Here is a 24587-nt window from a genome sequence, read left to right as displayed (position 1 = left end):
GCTGGGCTTGCTCAGTTAACATGCCGGGAAGTGAGGGTGGCTGCCCGGGGACTTCCGCTGGGGGCGTGTCCCAAATACCATGTGGCCGCTTCACTTCCTCGCGGAATGCTGATTTAGGTCCTCAGAGTGAGCATCTCAAGAGGGCCAGGCAAAGCTTATGGCCTCTTACAGGTTAGCTTGAGGAGCCGTATGGTGACGCTCACACTGTAGTCACAGCCTCACCCAGATCCAAGAGGAGGGGACACGGAGGAGAGTCACCATCATGTAGTAAGATGAGCACACATGATGGGACATACTCGCATGGCCGCACTGGTTTCCTCACCTTGTCCTGATAAACTTAGGTAGAATAAACTCACCTTTTCCCGACAAACCCCGGGGAATACCTTCTATCTCTTTACCTTGATCTAATCTTATTTATAAAACTCCTTACCACCTTTAAGCGCTGCGTAAAAATGTGCTCAATGAATGACTACATACATCATCATCACAACGAAAAAGATGGTGAGGACTATTTATCAAGAGCCGTCTATGTGACGGGGACTAAAAAAAATGTATCTATTTACGCGTCTTATCCCATCAAGTTCTCCCAGAAGCTCTAGGAAGTATCCGTGTTCCTACCTGATGGATGAGAAAAGTTCACGCAGCTGGTAAGAGGTGGGGCTGAGGCTCAAAGCCGGGCTTTTAGCTACCACACTACCGCACAATACATTTAACTTTGTGGTGCTGCGGGATGGGTATGGGGTGGACCAAGGCACACGTTTGTCTTCGCCTCAGTCTTGGAGGAGAACAGCTGGTGCGCCACGGCCAAGAGCACAGTGTGATCTTGTCCGGCTGCGAGTGCAGACGGAGGATGTCCCTGGGTATTCCCTCAGAAGCCCTCTGGGCAGCGAGTGGCTATGCCGTATCATTTACTTCTTCCCGCTTCCCACTTGCCTTCCAGTCTGGGTGACTGCCCATGCCGTCATTGTGGAAACCCCCCGGAATGTTCTCCGGGCTGCCCGGGGAAACAGCGTTACCCTTCCGTGCACCTACCACACTTCTGCCTCCAACCGCGATGGATTTGTGCAATGGGACAAGCTTCTAAGGAGTCACTCGGTAAGGATCCTTAAAAAAATACTCCTGTCATGGGAATGCGTATTACCTGACCACGACCTCTTAGGGGACAAGCACTAAAGAGTCTTTCAATAAATGTTAGAATAAACGTTAACACCCAGGCTGGGCTGACGGGAGGAAGCAGTGAATGTTGGCCCCGGGGGCGGGGCCCTTTATCATGAAAAAGTGACCTTCTCTAAAATATCCTTCTGCTGGGCAGTCTCACATGAGCTAAATTGTGCCATTCGAGACCGTCATTCCTTTTCACGAGCACAGAGCTCTCCCTGAGACCAGATTTTATAGGCAGCATATTCCAGGCTGTCCTGCCCCTTGCATTTTTCACTTAATATCGTTCCCGGAGAGCTTCCTGTATCAGTTAATAGAGAGCGCCCGCATTCCTTAAGAGCTCATAGGAGTCCATTGTGTGGAGACACTGTTAATATTTAACGAGCCCCGCAGTGATAGGCACTTGTTTCTTCCCAATCCTCCAATTACCAGTAATAGCCATTTCCATATGTCATTGTGTTCGTGCGCAGGTAGAATGCGCTCCCAGAGAGGGTGAATGCTTTTGCGATTTCACGATTTCACGGAGGCTACCAAGCCGCCCCCCACGGGGCAGCATTTTGTTTTCCACCAGCAGGGCCCGAGTGCCTGGTTCCCCACAGCCTCAACTGGGTGAATGTGTGTGTCTAAATAACACATGCTTGACAGAAGACCTCGGGGGAGGGGAAGGGGGGAAAAAAAAAGTCACAGAGAGGGAGGGAGGCAAACCCTAAGAGACGCTTGGATCCGGAGAACAAACTGAGGGCTAAGGGGACGTGGGGGAGGGGGGAAAGTGGGTGATGGGCATGGAGGAGGGCGCTTGTCGGGATGAGCACCGGGTGTGGTAGGGAACCTGATTTGTCAATAAGTGACATTAAAAAAGTAAATATATAGGGGCACCTGGGTGGCGCAGTCGGTTAAGCGTCCGGCTTCAGCCAGGTCACGATCTCGCGGTCCGGGAGTTCGAGCCCCGCGTCGGGCTCTGGGCTGATGGCTCGGAGCCTGGAGCCTGTTTCCGATACTGTGTCTCCCTCTCTCTCTGCCCCTCCCCCGTTCATGCTCTGTCTCTCTCTGTGCCGAAAAATAAATAAACGTTGAAAAAAAAAATTAAAAAAAAAAAAAAGTAAATATATAAATAAATAACACATGCATAGGACCGAAGTTGAAGCAGTAAAAAGGTACCCAGAGTGAAAGTCTGTCTACCTCATACCCTAAACCGCCAGTCTCCTGTTCCCCTCACCAGAGGGAACCACCCTTAACAGTTTGGGGGTGGCCTTCAATACAGGCCGTACACAAATACAAACGTACGTGTAGACTTATGTATGTGCACATATACATATATGAATATGTATGTTTACACAGAGTACCCACAGGTCGTTCTGCACTTGGCTTTTTTCTGTTAATACGTACCATGAAGATCTTTTCATATGTCAGTACATTTATATCTATCTCATTTTTTAACCATCTGCATTGTGTTTCATTTTAGGCATGTGCTCTTTGTACCAACGATAGACATTTGATTTGTTTCCTATATTTTGCTTTACGAGTAACGCTGCACTAAATCTCTCTATATGAGTGTCTATGGATATATATATATATATATACACATATATAATAGCATGAAGGTATATTTAAATTATATACATATAGGATCAATTATTTAAAATGGAACTTCTGGCTCCTAGGTGGCTCAGTCGGTTGAGTGTCCAACGCTTGGTTTCTGCTCACAGTTCGTGAGTTCGAGCCCCTCATTGGGCTCTGCACTGACAGCCCGCTTGGGATTCTCTCTCTCCCTGTCTCTCTCTGCCCCTCCCTCTCTCCCAAAAATAACTCAATAAAAACAATTTTTTTAATGGAACTTTTGAGTCACAGGATATGTGAATTTAAAACTTTTATAAATAAAATCGAATGGCTCTCATTAGATGTCATGGCAATGTCCACTCTCACCAACACGAGGGCACCTCCTTCTCCAACACAGAGCATTCTCCAGACTGTTTGATATTTGCCATGTTGATAAGTGAAAAAGGTATCGCGTTATTGATCAAATTCACATTTCTCTAATTTGAAGAGGTGGAGCACCTATTTGATTTTTTTAATTTTATTTTTGGAGGGGGGGAGGAAGAAAAAAGAACATCCAAAATTTATTCTCCAGCAGACAGACAGCATCAGCTGCTAAAACTACAGGGGTTTCTCTCCTGCCTTCACAAGGCATTATTTGCTTACCAGTGAGAAAGCCTCTGGTGTGTTCTTTGCAACAATATCCACTTCACGGTATAAATGGGCACCAGGATTGTGTTCCACTTACAATCCAGGAGGAAAGGCACAACGTGGCAAAAAAAAAAAAAATTATTATTATTATTATTTTTGGATCCTAAACTCAGGGGCGATCACGCACACATTTTTTTTTTAATGTTTATTTTTGAGAGGGAGACAGAGTGCGAGCAGGTGAGGGGCAGAGAGAGGGAGACAGAATCTGAAGCGGGCTCCAGGCTCTGAGCTGTCAGCACAGAGCCCGATGAGGGGCTTGAACTCATGAACTGCATGATCATGACCCGAGCCAAAGTCCGATGCCTGACCGACTGAGCCACCCAGGCGCCCCCAGACAAACTTCTAACAGTCCTGATCTCTTTTTCCACATAGACGGAGACCCCCCTCCCAGAAATTAGGGTCTTTTCTTTCTCCTTCCTCTGTTAAACATTAGAGCCATATTTCCTCATTTTCTCATGCTTAGCATTACATATACAAAAAGGGGGGAGAGGTTAAAAAATCACAAAAGTATCTTGAATGTCCCCCGCTCCCCAAACGTGCCTGCCAGAGGTGAGCATCAGGGCCCTGGAATACCCAGAGTGAAGGCATTTAGCTTTCTCCCTGACAGGAGAGAAGGGTGACCCAGGACACCCAGGGCCTAGAGCAGAAGGACAGATGGTAAAGGAGAGGAAATCGTGGCCTGCTGCACCTGCTGCTGTCTGTGGCTCCAGGGACGCTGATGGGCCACGGGCACACGTCCTATCTATTTCCGGAATCCTAGCGGGGAAAACCTAGAGAGGGAAGCTGCTGCCTTCAGCCTGAGAAACTGAAGGATGTCTCTTTCACCACCACGTGGGTGCAGCCAAGCAGATGCAAAGTCTGCCAGGCACCTCTCCCAGTGCTTAAACACTAAAGCTCTTCCGGATGGATCCCTCACCTCCGAAAGGATCTGAGGCAATCCCCTTGAGAGTAAGCAGGGGTGCAGAGGAAGGCATTCGCTCTGGGTTCTCAGGGAGATTCTTGTGACACGGGCGAGGGGATGGGTGATCAGGGAGAAGCCACGGGACAGCTGTGATTGGAAGGGCGGTTGGGGCATGAAGAGTCCGGGGCAGAGCCAGCAGGGCCGAAGAGAGCCGAGCTGGGAAGGATCTGCGTCCACGGACCGGTCCACAGCGGAGACCGTCCCTCGTCTCCCCCCCCCCCCCCCCCCCATGCTTCGCCCCTTCTATCTGTCCCCTCCGGGGCGGTCACAGTGACGCCCTGCCCGGCAGGGGGCACTCCATTAGCCAGCTCGAGTGCCCTGGCACAGGCTGCGGCGGCCCGAACACTAGGCCTCCTTTTTCTAATTTCCCCAAAGGACACGGGCGGCGGCACCCCTGACACTGTGGCCACGCTGCCGTCTCTCCCCAGCGTGCTCGGCCCGCTGCCTCCGCCAATCCCCTGGCATCACCAGCGACTTCTCTTCCGCTGACTTCAATGTGCTCCTCCGGCCTCCGGTTTCATCTCGCGCTAGCAGCTCCCACTATCAACCTCTTTCAACCTCCGTCTGGAATCTTCCTCCCTTGGCCTTTCGGCAGTCTCATCCTGGGTTTTCTTCCTACCTCTCTGACCTCCCCTTGACCTTTCAGAACGAAGTAACCCGGCACTTGGCGCTTCTTCATTTACCTGGGGCGGCTTCACGTGGCCCACGGCTCGGTCAACATCTAGGTCACTGACTCCCAAGCCCCCATCCCTTGGAGCCCAGCTCCTAGCGAACTCCCCCTGCACCCCTGCTCCCCGCCCCCGTGTCCCATCAACACTCAGGCACATCACGTTTAGCACAGAATGAAGTTTGTCTTAGAATGTTCTCTCTCTCTCGGGGCACCTGGGTGGCTCAGTCGGTTAAGCATCTGACTCTTAATTTGGGCTCAGGTCATGATCTCCGTGTTCTCGGTTGGTGGGATGGGGCCCCACATCAGACTCTGCACTGAGCACGGAGCCTGCTCGAGATTCTCTCCCTCTCTCTCTCTCTGCCCCTCCCCTCAAAATAAATAAACGTTAAAAAACCCATTCTGTCTCTAGGTGTTTCCTCTCTTGGAAGTGACATCACCACACACCCAAATATCCGGGCCAAAGACCCTCACCCTTGACGTCTGCCACTCCCCAACCCTATACATTTAATACGCCCCAAGTCCCATTGTCTGTCCCCTTCACGCTCCTCAAATTCACTCATTCTTCCCATCTGCATGGGCACAGCCTTACCTCAAGACCCATCACTTGTCATCTGAATTGCTAACTGCAGATTTCCTAACCGCCTTTCCTTCTCCTTCTAATTCATTTCCCACCCTGGGCTGAAATACGCAGGCTCTCCATGCTTTGGGGGTAAAATGCAAACTATTCAGGCCCATACACCCAGGGCCTGCAATCTGGTAACATAGAATCACCAGAGTTCAGGCTCTGAAGCCAGAACATCTGGTTCAAATCCCTGCCCTGCCATTCAGTTAACCATGTAAACTTGGGAGAAGTCCTTAACCTCTCGGTGCCTTGGTTTCCGCATGTGTGAAATGGGTGTAATCATAACACCTCCATCATGGGGGGTATTGTGAGGATTAAGTGAGATAATACATACAAAGTGCTTAGAAGAGTACCCAGCATGCAACACGTGCTCAGTAGACAGCAGTCTGATCTTCATCGCTACCTGCCCGTGGCTCGCCTCCCACCCACCCTTCACTACACACTCACCTCCTTTCCTATGAACCACTTGGGGTTGACCCAGAGCTTCCCACTCTGAGGACCTTCCCCGTTGTTCTCCGTTTGCCTAAAATGCCAGATACGTCTGTCTTCCTCCAACAGGCACTGCCCCAACTCCCCAGCCCTTTGCCTGGCCGGTTCTCCTTTGTCCTTCGGGGTCCAAGGAACTGTCTTCCGGGAACTCTTCCAGGAAGGCTTCCCTGATTTCCCAGTTTAGAAGCAATACCTCTCTTCTGAGGTCCCATAGCTAATTATCGGGCATTGTTAACATTGGGTTGCCTATCGCTCTTGTTATTCTTTAAGGGCAGAAATCATGAGTGACCCATTTTTGAATGCCAGGCACACCTAGTAGGTCCTCAGGAACAATTGTGTCTAGCGCTCACAGCAAACCTAGCATGTCGGGCAAAGCCCTACCTGCTTTGCATACATTATCTACTGTCCTCCTCCCCAAAATCGTATAAAATAGGCATTATTATTTTGATCTCCATTTCCTAGAGGAGGAAACAGGGAGGCCAGCATTTTGCTCAAGGTCATACAACTGGTAAGTGGGGGAACTGGAATTTGAATAGAGGCAGTCTGGCTAGAAAGTAGTGATCTGAGCCAGTGTCATGTTCGTTTTGGTAAACAACGAGTATATCAACGAATGAACATATTCCAAAGGCACGAGTCAAGTAAACAAAGTGGGCTTGGAAGCCGAGGGGGGCTGCCTAACACCACGTATGGCACATAATAGGTGCTCAATAAATATGGGTTGGCTGAATGAATGAGAACAGACAATGGACTGAAATTGAATGGGTAAGAGGGAGGCCAGAACTGCCACTTGTACGGAAGGCAAAAGTGTGGGGGTCTGAGAAGGCCCCATTTATCCACATGTGCTCCTGCGGTATGAACGGCCTACCTGCCCAGGTCTTCCAAAATTTTCGTTAAACATATACACGCACAATAAAAGGATCCGCAAACGGGCACCACGTATTAGAGCTGTTTGTTCTGATGGGTTGGTGTGTCAGCACTTCGGGCTTGGGAACGATGGGTGAGGGTGGTCAGCACGGGCTGCAAGCTCCGTGCTGAGACTTGGGGTAAGACCGAGTGCCGTTTCTTCTTCCTCCCAGGAAACGGTGCTCATCTGGAAATTTTTGACCAAAACCCTCATCAGTGGTGAACTTTACAAGGACCGAGTCAATGTATCTGGCAACGCTGAGATCTCAGATGCCTCCATCACTATAGGTCAGCTGACTATGGAAGACAATGGCACCTACGAGTGCTCAGTGTCACTGATGGAGGACCTGGGAGGCACCCCAAAGTCACGTGTCCAGCTCTTAGTCCTCGGTGAGTGTCTCCATCTCTTTCCTGGGCCAGCAGGGCCGTGGTGCAGGGAGGCGTGCAGGGAGGAGGAGCTCCCGGGTGGTCAGGTAAAGCCAGATTCCCCCAGGGCAGGGGGCTGCTCCTCCCTTTTTATTCTGAGCTGTGTCCACCAAGGACAGTTCCCCGGGCAGAGGAGAAGGCCTGTTTGGAGTGGCCCCGGAGTCAGCCTGGGAAATTCTGTCCCTGCTCTGTCCAGTGCTCTTCCCCATGCCCCAAGCTCTCTTCCTTTTCAAGGCGAACTTATTAGGGAGAAGCAAAGAGAAATCGCAGATCCTAGATAAGGGCTCTCACTGTGCCTTTCTGTGGTGCTGAGGGCCAGACATCTACTTTAGTATCTGCATTTTGTAGATGAGGCCCAGAGAAAGTAGGCACCTGACTCAGAGTCCAACTGTTACTGGGAACATTTTAGTCAATGCCTATTCTATGTCCAATAGGAGGAATGGCCTCTACCCTGGGAGGTGAGCAACACTTTATTTTTTATTATTATTTTTTTTAACATTTATTCATTTTTTTTTAAAAAAAATCTTTTTAATGTTTATTTATTATTGAGAGACAGAGAGAGACAGAGCATGAGCAGGGGAGGGGCAGAGAGAGGAGGAGACACAGAATCCGAAGCGGGCTCCAGGCTCCGAGCTGTCAGCCCAGAGCCCGACGCGGGGCTCGGGCTCACGAACCGCGAGATCATGACCTGAGCCGAAGTCGGACGCTCAACCGACTGAGCCACCCAGACGCCCCTAACATCGATTCATTTTTGAGAGACAGAGAGAGACAGAGCATGAGTGGGGAAGGGGCGGAGAGAGGAGGCACAGAATCTGAAGCAGCCTCCGGGCTCCGCGCTAACACTTTAAACCCAAACGATGGATCATTTTCCTTTGTAGTCTCCCCTTACGCTACTTGGTGGGATTTTCTTTTTAATTGAATAAAGTGGCTGCCTGGAAGCGTTTGTTGATATAATGCCAAACAGTAAAGCCCGGAATAAAGAATCATTAACTGTCTCTTCCTCCCGGTCTACCACCAGCACGGTAACTAGTGGTGGTACTGATGTGTATTCTTCCATACTTTTCTCCATGTGCTTTCAAAACACGCACACGCGCACTTGTGTGTGCATGTACACACACACACACACACACACACACACACTTTTTCTTTCTTTCCTTTCCTTTGGGGAAAAAAAAGAGATCAGATTATAAAGATCACCCTGCAACTTATCTTGGGTAATGTTACCTGCATATTTCTCCAGGTCAATATTGATAGAGCTACCTATGAGCATACGTTCGGTCACATGGATGTACTACGATTTGTTCCAGTGTTCCATACTGATGGATATCCTCAGGCTGTTCCCATTGTTTTTTTGTATGCCCAATACTGATATCAATAGATACATAGGTATTCTTCCACTCCGTTGTTTTTATTTTTATTGGATAGACTCTTAAAAGTAGGATTTCTGGGTCAAAGACTATGCTCTCGTTAAATGGCAATCCGTCCCGGCAAAGTGTTTTCCCCAGAGCAACTTACATTGCTGGGAGCATTATCTGAGCATAACTGTGTCCCCATATCCTTACCAGTACCGAATGTTACCTATCTTTTAAATTTTCGTAAATATTGTTCATTCGTTAGGTGAAAAAAAAAATCAGTTGAGCCTAAATCAAAATCTTAATCCAACCACTAATAGGCCTCACTATCCCCCAATGGGGCCCAACCCCCTAAAGCTTAGGGACCAGCGGCGGGGAGTGAGGGCTTGGGTCTGTCTCCTTCCCCTCCTTAGTCCAATTCCTTCCACCCCGCGAGGCCATGTGGCTCCTCTGAGGCCATGGCCAAGGGAGGCAGGGATAAAGGGGAAAAGGCAAAGGCCTGCTCACCTGGCCGGACCAGGTATATCTCCGTCCTGGCTGCCATACAATTCCAGTCATAGCGGACCTCCCCACCACAGCCTTTTTAGGGGTGCCACGGTGGGTTCCTCCACCTGCCACAGGTAGTGTGTGTGCCCCCCTCCTTTTCTCTACCCAGCCCCTGCTTGTGGCACTCACTCCTGCTCTCTGCGCACCCGCTCTGGGCTCCCTGCAGCCGGCCCAGCAAGCAGAGTCCTTCCGTATGACACGAATCGGCCCCGCCCTTACGCTGCCTTCGCAGCCTGCTCCAGCCAGCTTCTCTTGGCAACAGGCAGTCTTCAGATGGGTCCCCAGAAACGCAGGAGCGTCTATAAAGTCCTTCCATCATCGGGTTGCAGGATCAGCACCCAGGAGCTTACAGGTTTCTGTCACTCAGGGAGCTTCAGCCAGGGAATGAGAGATGCCCGCTCTAATGGCCGAGCACCCCAGTCTCCACGTGGGATTCTCTGGGTGCCTCCCTGACTTGAGATGGGGGACATGCCTCCTTCACTTCTAAAAGAAGGAGGTGGGGAGGGGCGCCTGGGTCACTCAGTCAGTTAAGCGTCTGACTCTTGATTTCCGCTCAGGTCGTGATCTCGTGGTCCGTGAGTTCGAGCCCCCTCCCGGGCTCTGTACTGACAGTGCGGAGCCTGCTTGGGACTCTCTCTCTCTCTCTCTCTCTCTGTGTCTCTCTCTCAAAAGAAACAAAATAAAAACTTAAAACAAAAAAAAAAAAAAAAAGAGGGGAAATGCTTCTGGATCTCTATTCCTGAGCACCTCCTCAAAGGAATCTATCTCCTCCCTAATGAACCTCCAGGCTTCTTTCCCGTGGGTGGGAGGAGGGTGACGGATCACCCAAGGGTTTGCTCCTGGAGAGGCTGCTGGGACCTTTCTCATGCTTCTCCTTAATTCTGAGGACACTTGCCGTCCTGGAAGTTGTGGTGGAAATTCTGAGACACAGAAGTCCCAATCTTTGTCTTGTTGACGATTTCTGTCATGCATTTGGGGCCCCTTGTCATGAACGTCTCTCTCCACTGCCTTTGGGACTATAAAAATGAACTTAATGTTCTTTCCTTATGTCTTCAAGTCTTGTTTTTTACACTCAGACCTTTATTATATCTGGAATTTACTTGTGTAAATAGGATGCTGGGAGTTTAACTTTGTTTCCTTCCAAATGGACAGTCAATGACATCGGCATCATTTGTTGCAACAAAGAAACAGTTGTTATTTCACTGGACTTCCAGCTTTGTCACATATTAAGTTCTTACACAGACATGGCTGTTTTTTTACTCTTCATTTTGTTCCTTTTCCTTTTGATTATTCCTCTGCTGATATGACATGGTTTTGATTGCAGCATGTTTATAATCAGGATTGATATGTATATTTTAGTTGGAGCTATCAGGCTTTTAATCTCTGGCACCGTGGAATATCTTTTCTTGCTAAACTTTCCCCAAACAATTTTGTCAGTTTTTACACATTCACTCTTCCATGTTAATTTTTAACATGTTGCTTAGTTCAAAATAAAAGTTGACTGGGGGCGCCTGGGTGGCTCAGTCGGTTAAGCGGCTGACTTCAGCTCGGGTCATGATCTCACAGTTTGTGAGTTTCAGTCCTGTGTCAGGCTCTGTGCTGACAGCTCAGAGGCTGGAGCCTGCTTTGGATTCTGTGCCTCCCTCTCTCTCTGCCCACCCCCTGCTTATTCTCTCTCTCAAATAAATAAACATTAAAAAATAAATTAAAAAAATAAAAGTTTACTGGAAGTATGGTCAATTTACACCCTAATTTGCAAAGGAATGACATGTTAAAAATATTAAGTCCTCTCATCTAGGAAGATGTATATCAGATTCAATGACCTTCAATAACAAGGCATCTCTGTAGAATATTCCAGGCCTCCTGTGGACAAATGCGGAGCCTTTCTTTGTGTGCAGGAGGCAGGCAAGGAACCCTTTCACAACCCTGCACCCATCCCCAAAGCCAAATTCTTTGTGTCCTCCTGCTCTGCAAACAGAGGGGATTTATCTTAGAGAGAAAACTACCATCAACTTGCAATGACCTTTGTGTGAAAGTTGCCAGAAATTCATGGTGCTAACGGCTCCCATTTACTGAGGACCAGGTATGCACCAGGCATCTGAGAGCTTTACAGATATCAGGGCTTCTAATCCTTGCAATCTATTGGTGGAAGCGGACATTAACACTCATGCTTGATGAAGAGAACACTGAGGCTCGAGAGGTTGAATGACCTGTAGAAAATTCTCCAAGCTTCCATGGAAACAGGACAGCCCAAACGCAAAGCCCTTCACTGCTCCACCTCGCAAGCCTGCCTCTCCCAGCCAGCAATGGGTGCAGTTCAGGATGATTCCCGAATTCTTCTAGATTTATTCTCCTTTTCAAAGTACCGTCTCTTTGAGTGGATAGCAGACGTAAGCTTGAGGATGATGTTTCATCTCGCCCCAGGCAGTCACTTGTGCTTTGCCTGGGGCCAACAAAAGAAGGTTGGAGGGGGCAAAGCCGTGTCAGCCCTGGATGTGCCCCTTGCCCTCGTTTGCCCATAGAACACCCACATCTTGGACACGACGCTCATTGATAAGCGAGAGTCTGTATCTGCTCTTCTCCGGGAAGGTCTCTGCTTAGGGTCTGGGAGACGGCCCCGTGAGTGCACGAGCCATGGTTTCTGCGTCTTCACTGGGAGCTCTAGAGGGTCTTAGACCCTTGGAAACATCCCCACCCCCTCTCATCTCAGGGACCAGGCTGTCATCATCATACTCTATCCTCTATAGCATTTTTACCGCTGTGTTTTAGTTGCTCCCAATCTAGGTGGGGTGCCCCGATGTGTTGGGCTAGCTAGCTCCGTTCGTTCGTTCGAGCAGGGGCCTGCTGTCTGGAGGGCTCCTCGCGTAAGAGACTCAAGTACACAGAGCTCGAGGAGCTCTGCTCGCCTGCTGTCTCCCAGTGTAGCGACCTTGATCCAAACACATATAAGGGCGTCTGGTGATCCCTCCCCTCTTAAAAATACTAATAAGAAAAAAAAAAAAAAGAGAGAGGGAGAGAAACTAAAAAAGAAATTCAGTGGTGTCCCTAGGTTTTATGCTTGCGCGCGTTTACTTCCAGCTCGGTCCCCGACTGACGGAATTTGTAGCCTAACACGTAGCACTTCCTGCTGCCCTAGCCCTGAGCGCCCTCGAAGCCCCCCCCCCCCCCCCCCCGCAGTTCCAGCAAGTGGGTGCAGCGTCCCCCGTCCCTGGACGGAACATGCAGCCCGTTCCAATTAAGGCTTTGTAAACAATGTTGCAACAAACCGTTCTGTGCGCATAGCTCTTCGTTTTTTATCTGCATCAGCTCCCGGGAGAGAGAGAGAGCACCAAGCCAAGAAAACGCGCATTTTTCGCTGGTTTCTATTCTGCACTGCTTATCGCCTGGTAGCCCCCGGCTGAATCCCTCGCTTCCCCTGGTCCTTTTCTGGCTGATTCTGTCTCCTTCCGGCTTCCCTTAAGCGGCTCCCGTGCTCAGCGGCCAACGCGCGCTGGTTCGGGGCTGGGCCCCCAGACGTCACCTTAGTGTGAACGTCCGCCTCCTCCCTCCCCTCTCAGGGCCAGCTTCATTCTAAGACGGGGACTGGCTAGCTGGAAGGGCAAAAGATACAGTTTAATCTGGGAAGGTGGAACTCGGTGAAACCAACGTTTTGCTTTCAAACAGAGGGAGAGAGCGCGAAAGAAAGTGAGAAATCATTTTGTACCAAAGGTTAAGGAATCCCATAAAAATCTTAAAAAAAAAAAAAAAGTTTCCAAATGCCTTTGCCACTGGGTTATTTTTAGGCAGAAGGGCTTTAATTATACGGGGCCGCCCCCTCGGGCCGGGTGACCTCACCGTAAACACCGAGCCGAGAGCTTCCGGACGGAGGCGGAGCCCACGGAGCTGGTCACCGAGCGGGGGAAGCCACCTGGCCCGGGGGCGGGACAGCCCGTCTCCCCGGCCTCTGGCGCCCCCTGGCGTCATCAGCGGGAGGTGCAGGCTGTGGAGCGACGCGGTGCCCTAGCGCCCCGGGCTGGCCCCCCCGCCCCCAGCGCTCCGGCTCCTGAAATCCTTCCAGCTACAAACTGGGGGGAAGGACGAGCCCACCCAGAACCCGAGATCTCCGGGAGCCCCGCAGGCCTCACAGCCGCGTAGCGGGCGGAGGGACTATTTGAACTAGAGCTGACTCGAGACCCTAGCTAGTTCGGATGGGGTGGGGGCTGGGGAGGGAACCCTTAGAGAAGGGTCTGGACACAGTGAGGGCGGGTGTGCCTAGGCTGGGTTGAGGCGGGAAGGCAGCTTGGGGGCTGAGGTTAGTGGCCCCGGGGTGACAAATACTGACACATTCCTCCGGAAGGCTGGCCTCCTAGGCGCTGGTTGGTCTCTTGTTATCTCTTCTGCCTCCGGAGTGAGTTAAGGATTTGCCTTGATCATTTATTTCCCCTAGCAAAGCTAGCCTCCGGTTTGCTCAGATTGCTTTTCTATGCTCCTTTGCCTCGGACCCTTGTCTCCCCTTTTTGTCTTGGATCCCAGAGAGAAACCTGGACGCAGAGGGGCCTGGCTACATTTATGCGCACTTCGTATGACGCTGGTTGTTGTGACACTTCTCAGGGGATACTGTATTTTCGGCCAGCTCTCTGTGAAATAAAGTTTTAGTCCCCTGGTAAAGGCATACTGGGCAACAGGGTGATGCTTTTGATGAGTGGAGAGGGAGAGGGATGTTCCTGTACCTCTGGAGAGTGCAGAGGCAAAGCTTGGCTCCGCAGCCCTGACCTAGACTAGCCAGTCTCTTGGGAAGCCGTGTTCCCCCCCCCCCCCACCCCCACCCCGGGGTACCTGCTTGCTGGGCCAGCAGAGAGGAGGGCTCCTTGTCAGGGCGGTGAAGGCAGCAGCCTCTTCCTTCCCGGGCTGCTTCATTCCTGGCACCTGGACCAGGATGTAAGAAGCCTGTTCTTGAACTTCGGGCCTCTTAGGTTTAGGGGCTGTCCAACCGGGCTGGCATAGGGGAGCACCTGTAATGTGTTCCATGCTTGTCCCACACCTGGCTGGCCCTCCCTAAAGCAGCAGGAGATGTGGGTCACACCTACAAACCCCCTGCCTGTTTCAGAGAAAACCTGGTTCTGGTTGGCAGGGAGAGGTGCATTCTGGGTAGCTTCCCCCAGCAACTCCTGGTGGGGCTACGAAAGACCGGAAGGCATTCTCCACGCTCCGTGACCACTCAGTGCAGCACTATTTCCTGGGCAAGGGTCTAAAGAAAGAGGTGGAGGGGACAGGCCTGCCACACAGCAGTTCAGTAATAGCCCTCTGCACTGCGTGTCCTCCCCTTCCCTGCCCCAAGGACACTACCTGAAACCTCACGCATACTTGATGCTTCTTCCTGCCTCAGAGCCTTTGCACATGCTGTTCCCTCTGTGTGGCGTGCCCTCACCTCTCTGACCACCACCACCTCCATTATTGGCCTTGTTTAGTCTCATTCTTCCTTCAGGTCCCAGCCCAGGGTGCGATGGGGTCAGAGTCCCTTCCCTACCCTAGCAGCCTTGCCTCCTGCCTGGTCATTGTCCAATTACTTGTCTCTCGTCCCCACCGGATTCCTTGAACACAGGAAGTCACTCACTATGTCGTCCCAGTGCCCAGCGGTATCAGACATAATAGGTGCCCAATATGGTTTGTAGAATGAACCCCCCTACACAGTGGTAGTTAGTGCCGAGTGAAAAACACCGGCTTAAGGTCTTCAGGAATTATGGGAGATCAGGTTAGGATTGAGTTCAGGGGGGCTGTTGGTTTTTGGAGCCTCCTTTCTGTAGGCTTCCCTTTCCCTGTCTCTGCCTCTCTGTCCAGCCCCCCCCCCTTCTCTCCTCATTTTCCACCCAGAATGCAACTCTGCTGCCCCCTGGGGTTTTTCCAATCACCCAGTTGCTCCGAGCAGTTGCGTTTTATCAGCAAAACACGGGACAAGGGTCATGCTTAACACAAAGGGAATATTCCTAAGAAGTTTGAGTTGAAGGGCTCCAGAGAGAGGGGTTTTCCCCTAATCCAGGGGTGGGCAGATGTGGCCAAATCCAGCCTGGGCCGGTTCATACATGGCCTGCAAGCTAAGAATGGTTTTTGTGTGTATAAAGCTTTATTTAAAAAGTCGAAGCAGGGGCGCCTGGGTGGCGCAGTCGGTTAAGCGTCCGACTTCAGCCAGGTCACGATCTCGTGGTCCGGGAGTTCGAGCCCCGCGTTGGGCTCTGGGCTGATGGCTCGGAGCCTGGAGCCTGTTTCTGATTCTGTGTCTCCCTCTCTCTCTGCCCCTCCCCCCCGTTCATGCTCTGTCTCTCTCTGTCCCCCCCCCAAAAAAAAAAAAAAAACTTTAAAAAGTCGAAGCAGTGACAGAGCGCAATGTGGCTCACAAAGTCCAAAATATTACCTTTGACCCTTTACAGAAAAAGTCTATTGCCCCCTTGTCTTACAGATGGGAACACTGAGGGATTGCGAGATTTCCCTAAAAGGGCACAGATGAGCCAACATTAGGGGGAACTTGAATGGGCTAGTGGAGAGAGCACTGGAAGTGGTAGTCAGATGACCTGGGTTCTAGTCCCACCAGGCTCTTGCCTAGTCTTCTCTCTGGGCCTCAGTGTCACCCACCTTTATAACAGTGGTGACTCTAATCTTGCACTCAGGATGCTTCCTGTGGCACTGCCTCTCTGTGATGGTGACAGGCCACGGAGGAGATACTTCGGGCTGCACTGACCTTCCAGCAGTATTTCTCACCACCAGGCTATGAACTTCTCCACCTGAGAACAAACAAAGCAGTATGTGTGTATTTCTGGGGCAGGAGGTGGCTGTCCCCAAGTCCCGCCTGATTCATGCCTTCTCTTTGGTCCTTCGCCTACACAGTCCCACCCTCCAAACCGGAGTGCGGCATCGAGGGAGAGACCATCATTGGGAACAACATCCAGCTGACCTGCCAATCAAAGGAGGGCTCTCCTGCCCCTCAGTACAGCTGGAGGACCTACGACATCCTGAACCAGGAGCGGCCAGCCCCACCAGGTAACAGGGAAGACAGCGGGGAAGACAGGTGCCCCCGCCCACCCCAAAATGCAGGTGATTGGCCGAGGCTGACCAATCAGGCCCCCCTGAAGGCCGTCCCTTTCCCCCACCCTGCAGTCAGCCTTGGATATCTTGCAGCATCTCTAAGTTAACTCATGACAATACCCATCTTATAGGTTGTTGTGGGAAATAAAAGTGACTCATGTAAAGCACTCAGTGGAAGCACGTAGTAAATGTTCATTTGTTATCTTCATTCCCCGCAACTCAATTCTCTTGAATGAGTGTGTCTGGATAACCTCTCTGTGCAAAAGCACTGAGGAGAGGAGGATTTTCATTTTGACTACGGTCATGTCCTGAAGGATACATTTGAGGCCCCCAGTCTAACTCTATGGCTCCACTCAAGGGTGGGAATTTCTCATATCCATTCCAGATCCAGGCTGGTCCTTCTTAGATTCCACTGAACCCCAGCTTCCCAGACCTGGCCCCTGTTTATGGGCGTGCCCACCCACATGACCAGGTCCGCCGTAAGGGTCCCACATTCTCAGAAAAGGAGCCGGTAGGTTCAGCTGTGGTTGCCTGGAGACCAGCTTTGTACGGGGAAGCTTGGTATTTGACCTTTGGTCAGGAAACAAACTGAAAAAAAAAAGTCCCCCGTCCCTGGGCTCAACATGCAGCCCGTTCCAAACAGGAATTTCAGTCCTGACCTCGACACTTTGTAGCTGTAAGTCACTTACAGCCCCTCTGACACTTATCCTCATCTGGAAAACCAGGATGATCTTTATACCACCTTCCCTGAGGGCTGTAAGGAGGATAAGAGGAGATCCCATGTGTGATAGTTCTGAACATCCTTGGTAAACCCCAACCCAGTCAGCTGAGCATCATGAACTGATGGAGTAGGGATTGGGGTATCAGTGAAGGAGGGAAGGGTAATTCTGGGGGCTAGAGCCCTTTAGGGGAGGAGGTTCTTGAAAGGTTGAGGGGTGGGCACAGGCCCCGCAGCCAGGGAGGATCTTGAGGGTCCTGGATGAGAGGTGGCAGCCCGAGCTTGCGGAGAAGCCATAGGATCGGGGTTGGGGGGGACGAGTGGAGAGCGGCTGGGAACGGGAAAGCTAAATCTTGCCAATTCGACATCAGGGCCCCTGGGAGACCAGGGTTCCTCGGTGGGGAAATCTCTCTCCAGCAGGAGCCCTGGGAAGTGGGAGGCTGACTTCCCATTGCGTCCCCCTTGTTGACCACAAGGTGCCGCCACTGCAGCGGAAACGTTAGCTTTAGCGGACTTCCAAAAAACTGTGCTAGGTCCTTTCCAAGAGGAAAAGGGGCTTGGGAGCCCCAAGTCAGGATAAGAACAGGTCTTGTGGCACTGGATATGCACTGGCTAATCCCAGAGCAGTTTCTAATGCCCACCGTTCCCTTTGAGGAACAAGGCCCGGAGCCCAAAGCTGGCCTCTGATAACCGGAAGGCCCTAGGAGACACTCTGAAGTCTTCTGTCCTGATCTGTCTGCAATGTGCTGTGTATACCTTATACGTAGACCGCATCTCTCACTCTGAGGAGTGGGATTCTGATAGGGGCTATAGACCCCCTAAGTATTCCCAGGGTCATAGAGCATTTCCCAAAGTGTGTTCCTTCTAGATGCCTCTTAAAAAAAAAATCGGGTTAGTTTACAAAATAAGACCGTTAATACTATAACCCCCATTTTTTTTTTTATTTTTTAAATGTAATTTATTGTCAAATTGGCTTCCATACAATACCCAGTGCTCATCCCAACAGGTGCCCTCCTCCAGGCCCATCACCCACTTTCCCCTCTCCCCCACACCCCCATCCACCCTCAGTTTGTTCTCTGTATTTCAGAGTCTCTTATGGTTTGCCTCCCACCGTCTCTGTGACTATTTTTTCCCCTTCCTTTCCCCCATGGCCTTCTTTTAAGTTTTTCAAGATCCACATATGAATGAAAACATATGATATCTGTCCTCTGACTGACTTATTTCACTCAGCACAATACCCTCCAGTTCCATCCACGTTGCTGCAAATGGCAGGATTTCATTCTTTCTCATTGCCAAGGAGCATTCCATTGTATATAGAAGCCATAACTTCTTTATCCATTTGTCAGTTGATGGACATTTAGGCTCTTTCTATAAATTGGCTGTTGTTGAAAGTGCTGCTATAAACATTGGGGTCCAAGTGCCCCTACGCATCAGCACTCCCGTATCCCTTCTATAACGCCCGTTTGATGGATACGTGGTGCTCATTAGCATATTAGAAGCTCTAAGAGTTGTGTTCTTCAAAAACGGATTTAACCCTCTCTTGATGATGTCTAAAATTGTTAGGTCATGGACCCCTTTCTTAGTACCGTATGTTAATGTCACATGTAAGCAATATACCAGAAAACACTCAGAGGTATGTGAGACTATAGGAGAGAAGAGGTAGCATTTTATAGAGAGTGAGCATCCAGAAATACTGCTGTGGGTTTCAAGGGAAGAATCTAAAGAAAGTGCATGGGGAAAGATTGGAAGAAAATAACCCAAATCACCAGCTGTTATTTCTAGCTGGTGAGATTATAGATTATTTTATTTTATGCTCTGCCTTTATACCGGCTTTCCCTGCTCCTTCGGATGAGTTTAAACTCCGTTACTGTAGGGGCGCCTGGGTGGCGCAGTCGGTTAAGCGTCCGACTTCAGCCAGGTCACGATCTCGCGGTCCGGGAGTTCGAGCCCCGCGTCACGCTCTGGGCTGATGGCTCAGAGCCTGGAGCCTGTTTCCGATTCTGTGTCTCCCTCTCTCTCTGCCCCTCCCCCGTTCATGCTCTGTCTCTCTCTGTCCCAAAAATAAATAAACGTTGAAAAAAAAATTAAAAAAAAAAAAATAAACTCCCTTACTGTAAACCCAAATAGCATTTCTGCTTTGAACTCTAATCACCCTGTGGTCACCCTGGTTTCATATCTAGCATTTTCCTACCAGGAGGACACAGACCCTCCTCATCTTGTTTCGAGCTGATGCGAGCAGCCTCTGAAGATTTTCTGGACTGGACTGAATTGAAATAACAGCTTAATGTCATGTACAAAGTCTTATAACGAACATACGTTGTTTTTAGAATGTATATGTATTTTTGAAGACAACTGTCAGTTGCTCCAGGGAGTTCTAGACCTAAAACAGGACTTTTGTGACGCTTGGTCATTTCTTAATTTTGCTACCTTGGGCAAGTACCTTGGCTTCTCTGAGCCTCCAGTTACCTCTGTGACATTGGAGATGGAAATATTTGGTCCGCCGTCCAGACACGATTGTTAAAAAAAATCGTAGGAAATCGTCCTTGAGGAAGTCTAGCGGGTAGCACATCCAGACCAGGAAAATCCACACCAAGCGACTATCTTGCCAGAGCGTGGAGGTGGGGCAGGGGCTGGTCTGGCCACCAGGAGAATTGGCAACAGATAAAGCTGGTGTGAATGCAGGACCAGATCTGTAACCCCGTGATCATATTAGGAAGCCTGGCCTTTGCTATTTTTCTTTTAAGTTTTAATTTCAATTCCAGTTAGTTAACATACAATGTTATATGAGTTTCAAGTATAACCTATAGTGATTCAACAATTCCGTACAACATCCAATGCGCATCGCCACAAGTACACTTCTTAATCCCCATCACCTCTTTAACCCACCCCACACCCTCTTCCCTTCTGTTGCCCATCAATTTGTTCTCTATTAATAATAGCCTGTTTCTTGATTTCTCGCTCTCTCTCTTCTCTTCGCTCATTTGTTTTGTTTCTTTTTGTTAATGTTTCTTTATTTTTGATAGAGAGAGAGACATACAAGGTGTGAGTGAGGGGAGGGCAGAGACAGAGAGGAAGACACAGAATCCGAAGCAGGCTCCAGGCTCTGAGCTGTCATCCCAGAGCCCAATGTGGGGCTCGAGCTCACGGACCGTGAGATCGTGACCTGAGCTGAAGTCGGGCGCTTAACTGACTGAGCCATCCAGGCGCCCCTCATTCGTTTTGTTTCTTAAATTTCAAGTATGTGGAAAACAGGATGGAGTTTCCCCAGAAAGTTAAAGTATTTACCCAAAGAATACAAAAACACGAATTCAAAGGGACACGTGCACCCCTATGTTTATAGCAGCATTGTTGACAATAGCCAAGATATTGAAGCAGCCCAAGTGCCCACTGATTGTTGAATGGATAAGAAGAAGTGATACATAAATATATATATATATATATATATATAATGGATTATATATATTGGATTATATATATATATATATATATATATATAAAATTCGGCCATAAAATGAATGACATCTTGCCATTTGCAATGGATGGACCTACAGAGTGTAATGCTAAGTGAAATAAGTCAGAGAAAGCCAGGACCTGTTATTGGAGCTGGTAGGCCACCTCTGAGCAGTGCCGTGACTAGATCCTGCTTGCCATGTCACATGTCTCCTCTGGATGAGACGGAACCACCTGGTGGCAGCAGAATCTTATGAGGTTGACTCTGCAGCAGATTAGACGGAAAGGTCTCTCACTCTCCACTCCAAACAGCAGTTATGACGAAGCGCCTTTGAGGACAGGAAGTACGTGTAAGCATAAAGCTCTCCCTTTCCAGGTGAAGAAACCCACAGGATCACAGATTCAGCAGGACGGTGTCTCATGAGGACAACTGGACCGTTCTTGATTTCTTAGAGACTTCTCCCATGAGTCCAAGCTAAGGGATTCGGTTTCGGAAGATCATAAAAGTGGTTACAGCCACATTTTCTACTTACAAAGCATTTTCGTGTCATGCCTAACGTATTTTATGTTTCCTGAGCACTTGCAATACACCAGGCATTCTGCTGTGGGCTTGTATCGATTAGTACCTCACTTTATGCTCACAATTAACCGTGTGCGCCGCGGATTATGACTATTTGCATTTGTAAATAAAGAAGCTAAGGTTCAGTGCACCTAAATTCCTGGGCCAAAGCCGCAAAATTGATCAGTGGCGGAACCAGGCTGCGAACCCAGGGGGTTTGAATTCTAAGCACTTCAGAGTTGCGCTTCCTGCCTGCATTTGTTCTAGAAGGCCCGGAGGTGGACATTTTGTCCACTTTACGGACGAGGCTCAGACAAGTTCAGTGGCAGTGCTTGCATCCACCTAGGAATTCAGGCTTCCGAAATCCCAGCCGTTTCCACTGAACTGCGTTGACCGGTCTCCTCACCCTGACTGTCCTTCCTTCCCAGTCACAGGCCAGACTTTGTCTCTGAAGAACATCTCCACAGACATGTCGGGTTATTACATCTGCACCTCCAGAAATGAGGTGGGGGAGAAGTCCTGTAACATCACTGTGGCTGTCAGACCTCGTAAGAGCAGTTTGGGCGTCGGGGGAGGGAGAAGGGTAAGGGGGGTGGACGAAGGCCAGGAGATCACTGGCTTGGGGTGCGAAGAGGCAGCTGAGAGAGACCCTGTGGAGGTGAGTTGGGGCAGCCTCTTTAGGGTCACCGGCTGGCAGGGTAGCTGGGGTGACCTCGGCCAGACGCTCCTGTCCCAGGCTCCCTTGTCTAGAGGCCAGTCCTGTTCCCTTGGTTCTTTGGAAGAAGAGCCTCAGACTGACTTCTGGAGACCTGGTCAGTCCCGCCCACCCTTAGGGCTGCTCGGTGGCTATGGGGAGGTGCCCAGAGTCAGCTGCCACAGAGTCTGGACCTTGCCCGGTCACCCTGACCAGCTCAAGGACAAGCTAGAGAGGACCTGGCATGGCTGACAACTGAGGATGTTTCAGGAGCCTGGGTAGCCCAGGGAGTGTCGGGACCCAAGTCGATTGGCCTGTGTATCTTTGTATACACCTCCATCCTGAAGAGTGTTCCCCAGCCCCACCCGGTCACCTTCCTACAAGGCCATGCCTCAAGGAGTGTTACTAGAAGCTGGCTGTGCTGGCCCCTGGCCTGGGAGGGGGACTGGGCCTTTCCAGAGGAATCCCTCCGCACGGTTCGTCATCGTCAGCTCTGCTCACGCCCCCAGAGCCTGGGCTTCTGGCCTGGGAGATGCACCTGCCCTGCTCTGTGTCTTGCAGCCTCCATGAACGTGGCCTTGTATGCGGGCATTGCGGGGGGCCTGGCTGCAGCCATCATTGTCATCGGCATTGTCGTCTACTGCTGCTGTTGCCGGGGGAAGGACGAGGCCAAGGACACAAGGCAGTGAGTGTCTGGGGACACCCGTTGGCGAGGGTCTGAGCAGTGTGGGAGGAAGCGTCACAGCTCCTCATGGCCTCTTCTAGTCATGCCAGCACTGGGCACAGCTGCCCCCAGGTGGCGTTGCAGGCCTGGTACCTGACTCCAAGGCCCCCCTGGTTCCCCAGGCTTCCTGTGGCCTGTGCAGGGACAAGCTTGGGGTTGAGCCCCTGCCACCGTCTGGCCCCTCCTTGTCTAGTGGAGCCGGCCTGTTCCCGTGACACCCTGAGCTCATGAGCAGAGCAAATCTGTGCCCCCTGCCCGTCCTGTAGCCCAGTGTCCCTTTGCATCTGGAGGAGTAGGGACGGCAGGTCCCGTGGCTCTCTTCCCACGCAGGGCACTAGGCCCACCTCCCCGACGCCAGAACGAGGGCAAACCCTTCCCCTCTGTCCTCGTGCCCGCAGGAATCGGGCGGCCTACCAGAAGCCTCCAGAGCAGCTGAGAGAGCTTCAGACGGGGAGGGAAGAGGAGGACGACTACAGGCAAGAAGACGAGAGGAGCTACGGGCGGGAGTCCCCGGGCCACGCTGACCGGTGACTGGAGCACACTGCAGGCTGGGGTCGGGGGAAGATTGCGGTTCATGCCTCTGCTCCTGCCTCCCGTCTCCTCACCCATTTTTCTGGCCCTCCGTCCCCGTCATGGATGGGATGCCTCTTCCCCATATCATCTGCTGGAGGACCTGGCTAAGGGGATCTCGCTCGTGACTGACCCTGCCAAGTGCCCTCACCCAGGAAGTGACCTCTCCCTGCCGCCCGCCTAGCTCAGGGCCCTGGACCTCACCCTGGACCAGGCCACAGCCCCACCTTCCTCTGGAGCCGGGAGGGGGGGCTCCCAAGGCACAGCATGGAGCGGGGCGCTCCCTCGATTGGCCTCAGGAGGGCAGTGGCTGCCAACAGGTGCACACAGGGGGGGCGCCTCGGAGCGCCTGCCTGTGTGCGTATTTGTTGAATAAAAGAGAGAATGAGTCCAGGAAGGACTCCCTGTGATTTATCCACCCTAAGTGAAAACCCCTGCTTCGGGACCCACTTTGGCCTCCGGCTCCCTTTCCAGTTCCTCCTCCCCGCTCCCCCGCCCCCCGCCCCAGATTTCCCATGCACTCCAGAAACTGCAACCTCCAACCCACTGCATGCTTCCTCAGGGATTCTGGCTTTCTCTCTCTACCTGCGATGCCCATGCAGTTTCTCTCCCTCTCCGCCCGTCCCAGCAGGCCCATCTCAAATCCCAGGGACTCCGGATCGTCCCACACATGGGAACAATCTTGTCACCTTGTCCCACACTCATCATGGGCCACACGGCCGTTACCTGGGCATTAGTCTCTCCCTATACTGACGTCTGAGCTACCCCAGCCGCATGACCCTCCTGGCAGGTGCTCACCCCAGCTGAAGTCGGGTCCCTGCTTTGGTAGGTTGAGTCTCCCCCTCCGTGGTCTCTGCGATATGTTTGTAGACTCACAACTCCCACCCAAACCCCCTTTGCTAGTTTAGGGAAGGAAGTACGCACTGCTTTAAGTGAACGCATATGTGTGCACACGGGGCAGCTTGTTCGAAGTAGGTCCCACATTCTCACATCACGATCACTCCTCTCAAAGCTGGAATAACAGGCATGGCCACCCCTGCTTCCTGACACCTAACCCTGGCCCTGCCTGGCCCTGGCTCCGCTCTGCTGGTGGGTGGTCACCGTGCCACAACTCCTCTGCTGGCTGGGAGCTCACGAGACGTGTCCCGGCTTAGAGCTCGCGGCCCCCTGGCTAGTCTCACCCAAATGCAGTTTCCTACTAAGTAAACATCCCTGTCTTTTCTGGGTGATCAGAAAACCAATTCTGTAAATCTGTCATCTATTTGTGATTTAAAAAATTTATATATATATATATATATATATATAGTTGTTGTTAAATTCGTTGCTTCATTCAAAGTGCTATCAGTGATAATAAACTTGTTAGTGGAAATTCTTATTTCTTTTTTAACGTGGGGCTTGTTCCCACCAAGGTAAATCTTGTGTCTCATGGGTTTGTGTCTACCTAC

At 50.9% G+C, this 24587-nt stretch overlaps 1 protein-coding gene across 1 annotated transcript in view; it reads left to right on the top strand.

The window, feature by feature from the left end:
• Positions 1-24349, top strand: part of GPA33 (glycoprotein A33) — a 38271-nt gene extending 13922 nt beyond the window's left edge. Inside the window, exons 2-7 of the mRNA XM_047840837.1 lie at positions 941-1095; positions 7221-7437; positions 16230-16382; positions 21583-21702; positions 22410-22533; positions 22971-24349. Coding sequence (XP_047696793.1) covers positions 941-1095; positions 7221-7437; positions 16230-16382; positions 21583-21702; positions 22410-22533; positions 22971-23103 — 902 coding nt within the window. The 3' untranslated portion in view covers positions 23104-24349. The remainder of the gene's footprint in view (positions 1-940; positions 1096-7220; positions 7438-16229; positions 16383-21582; positions 21703-22409; positions 22534-22970) is intronic.
• Positions 24350-24587: the final 238 nt, after the last annotated feature.

Source organism: Prionailurus viverrinus, chromosome F1 (assembly GCF_022837055.1).
Source record: "Prionailurus viverrinus isolate Anna chromosome F1, UM_Priviv_1.0, whole genome shotgun sequence".
Taxonomy (NCBI): Eukaryota; Metazoa; Chordata; class Mammalia; order Carnivora; family Felidae; genus Prionailurus; species Prionailurus viverrinus.
This window is presented reverse-complemented; position numbering and strand designations above follow the sequence as displayed.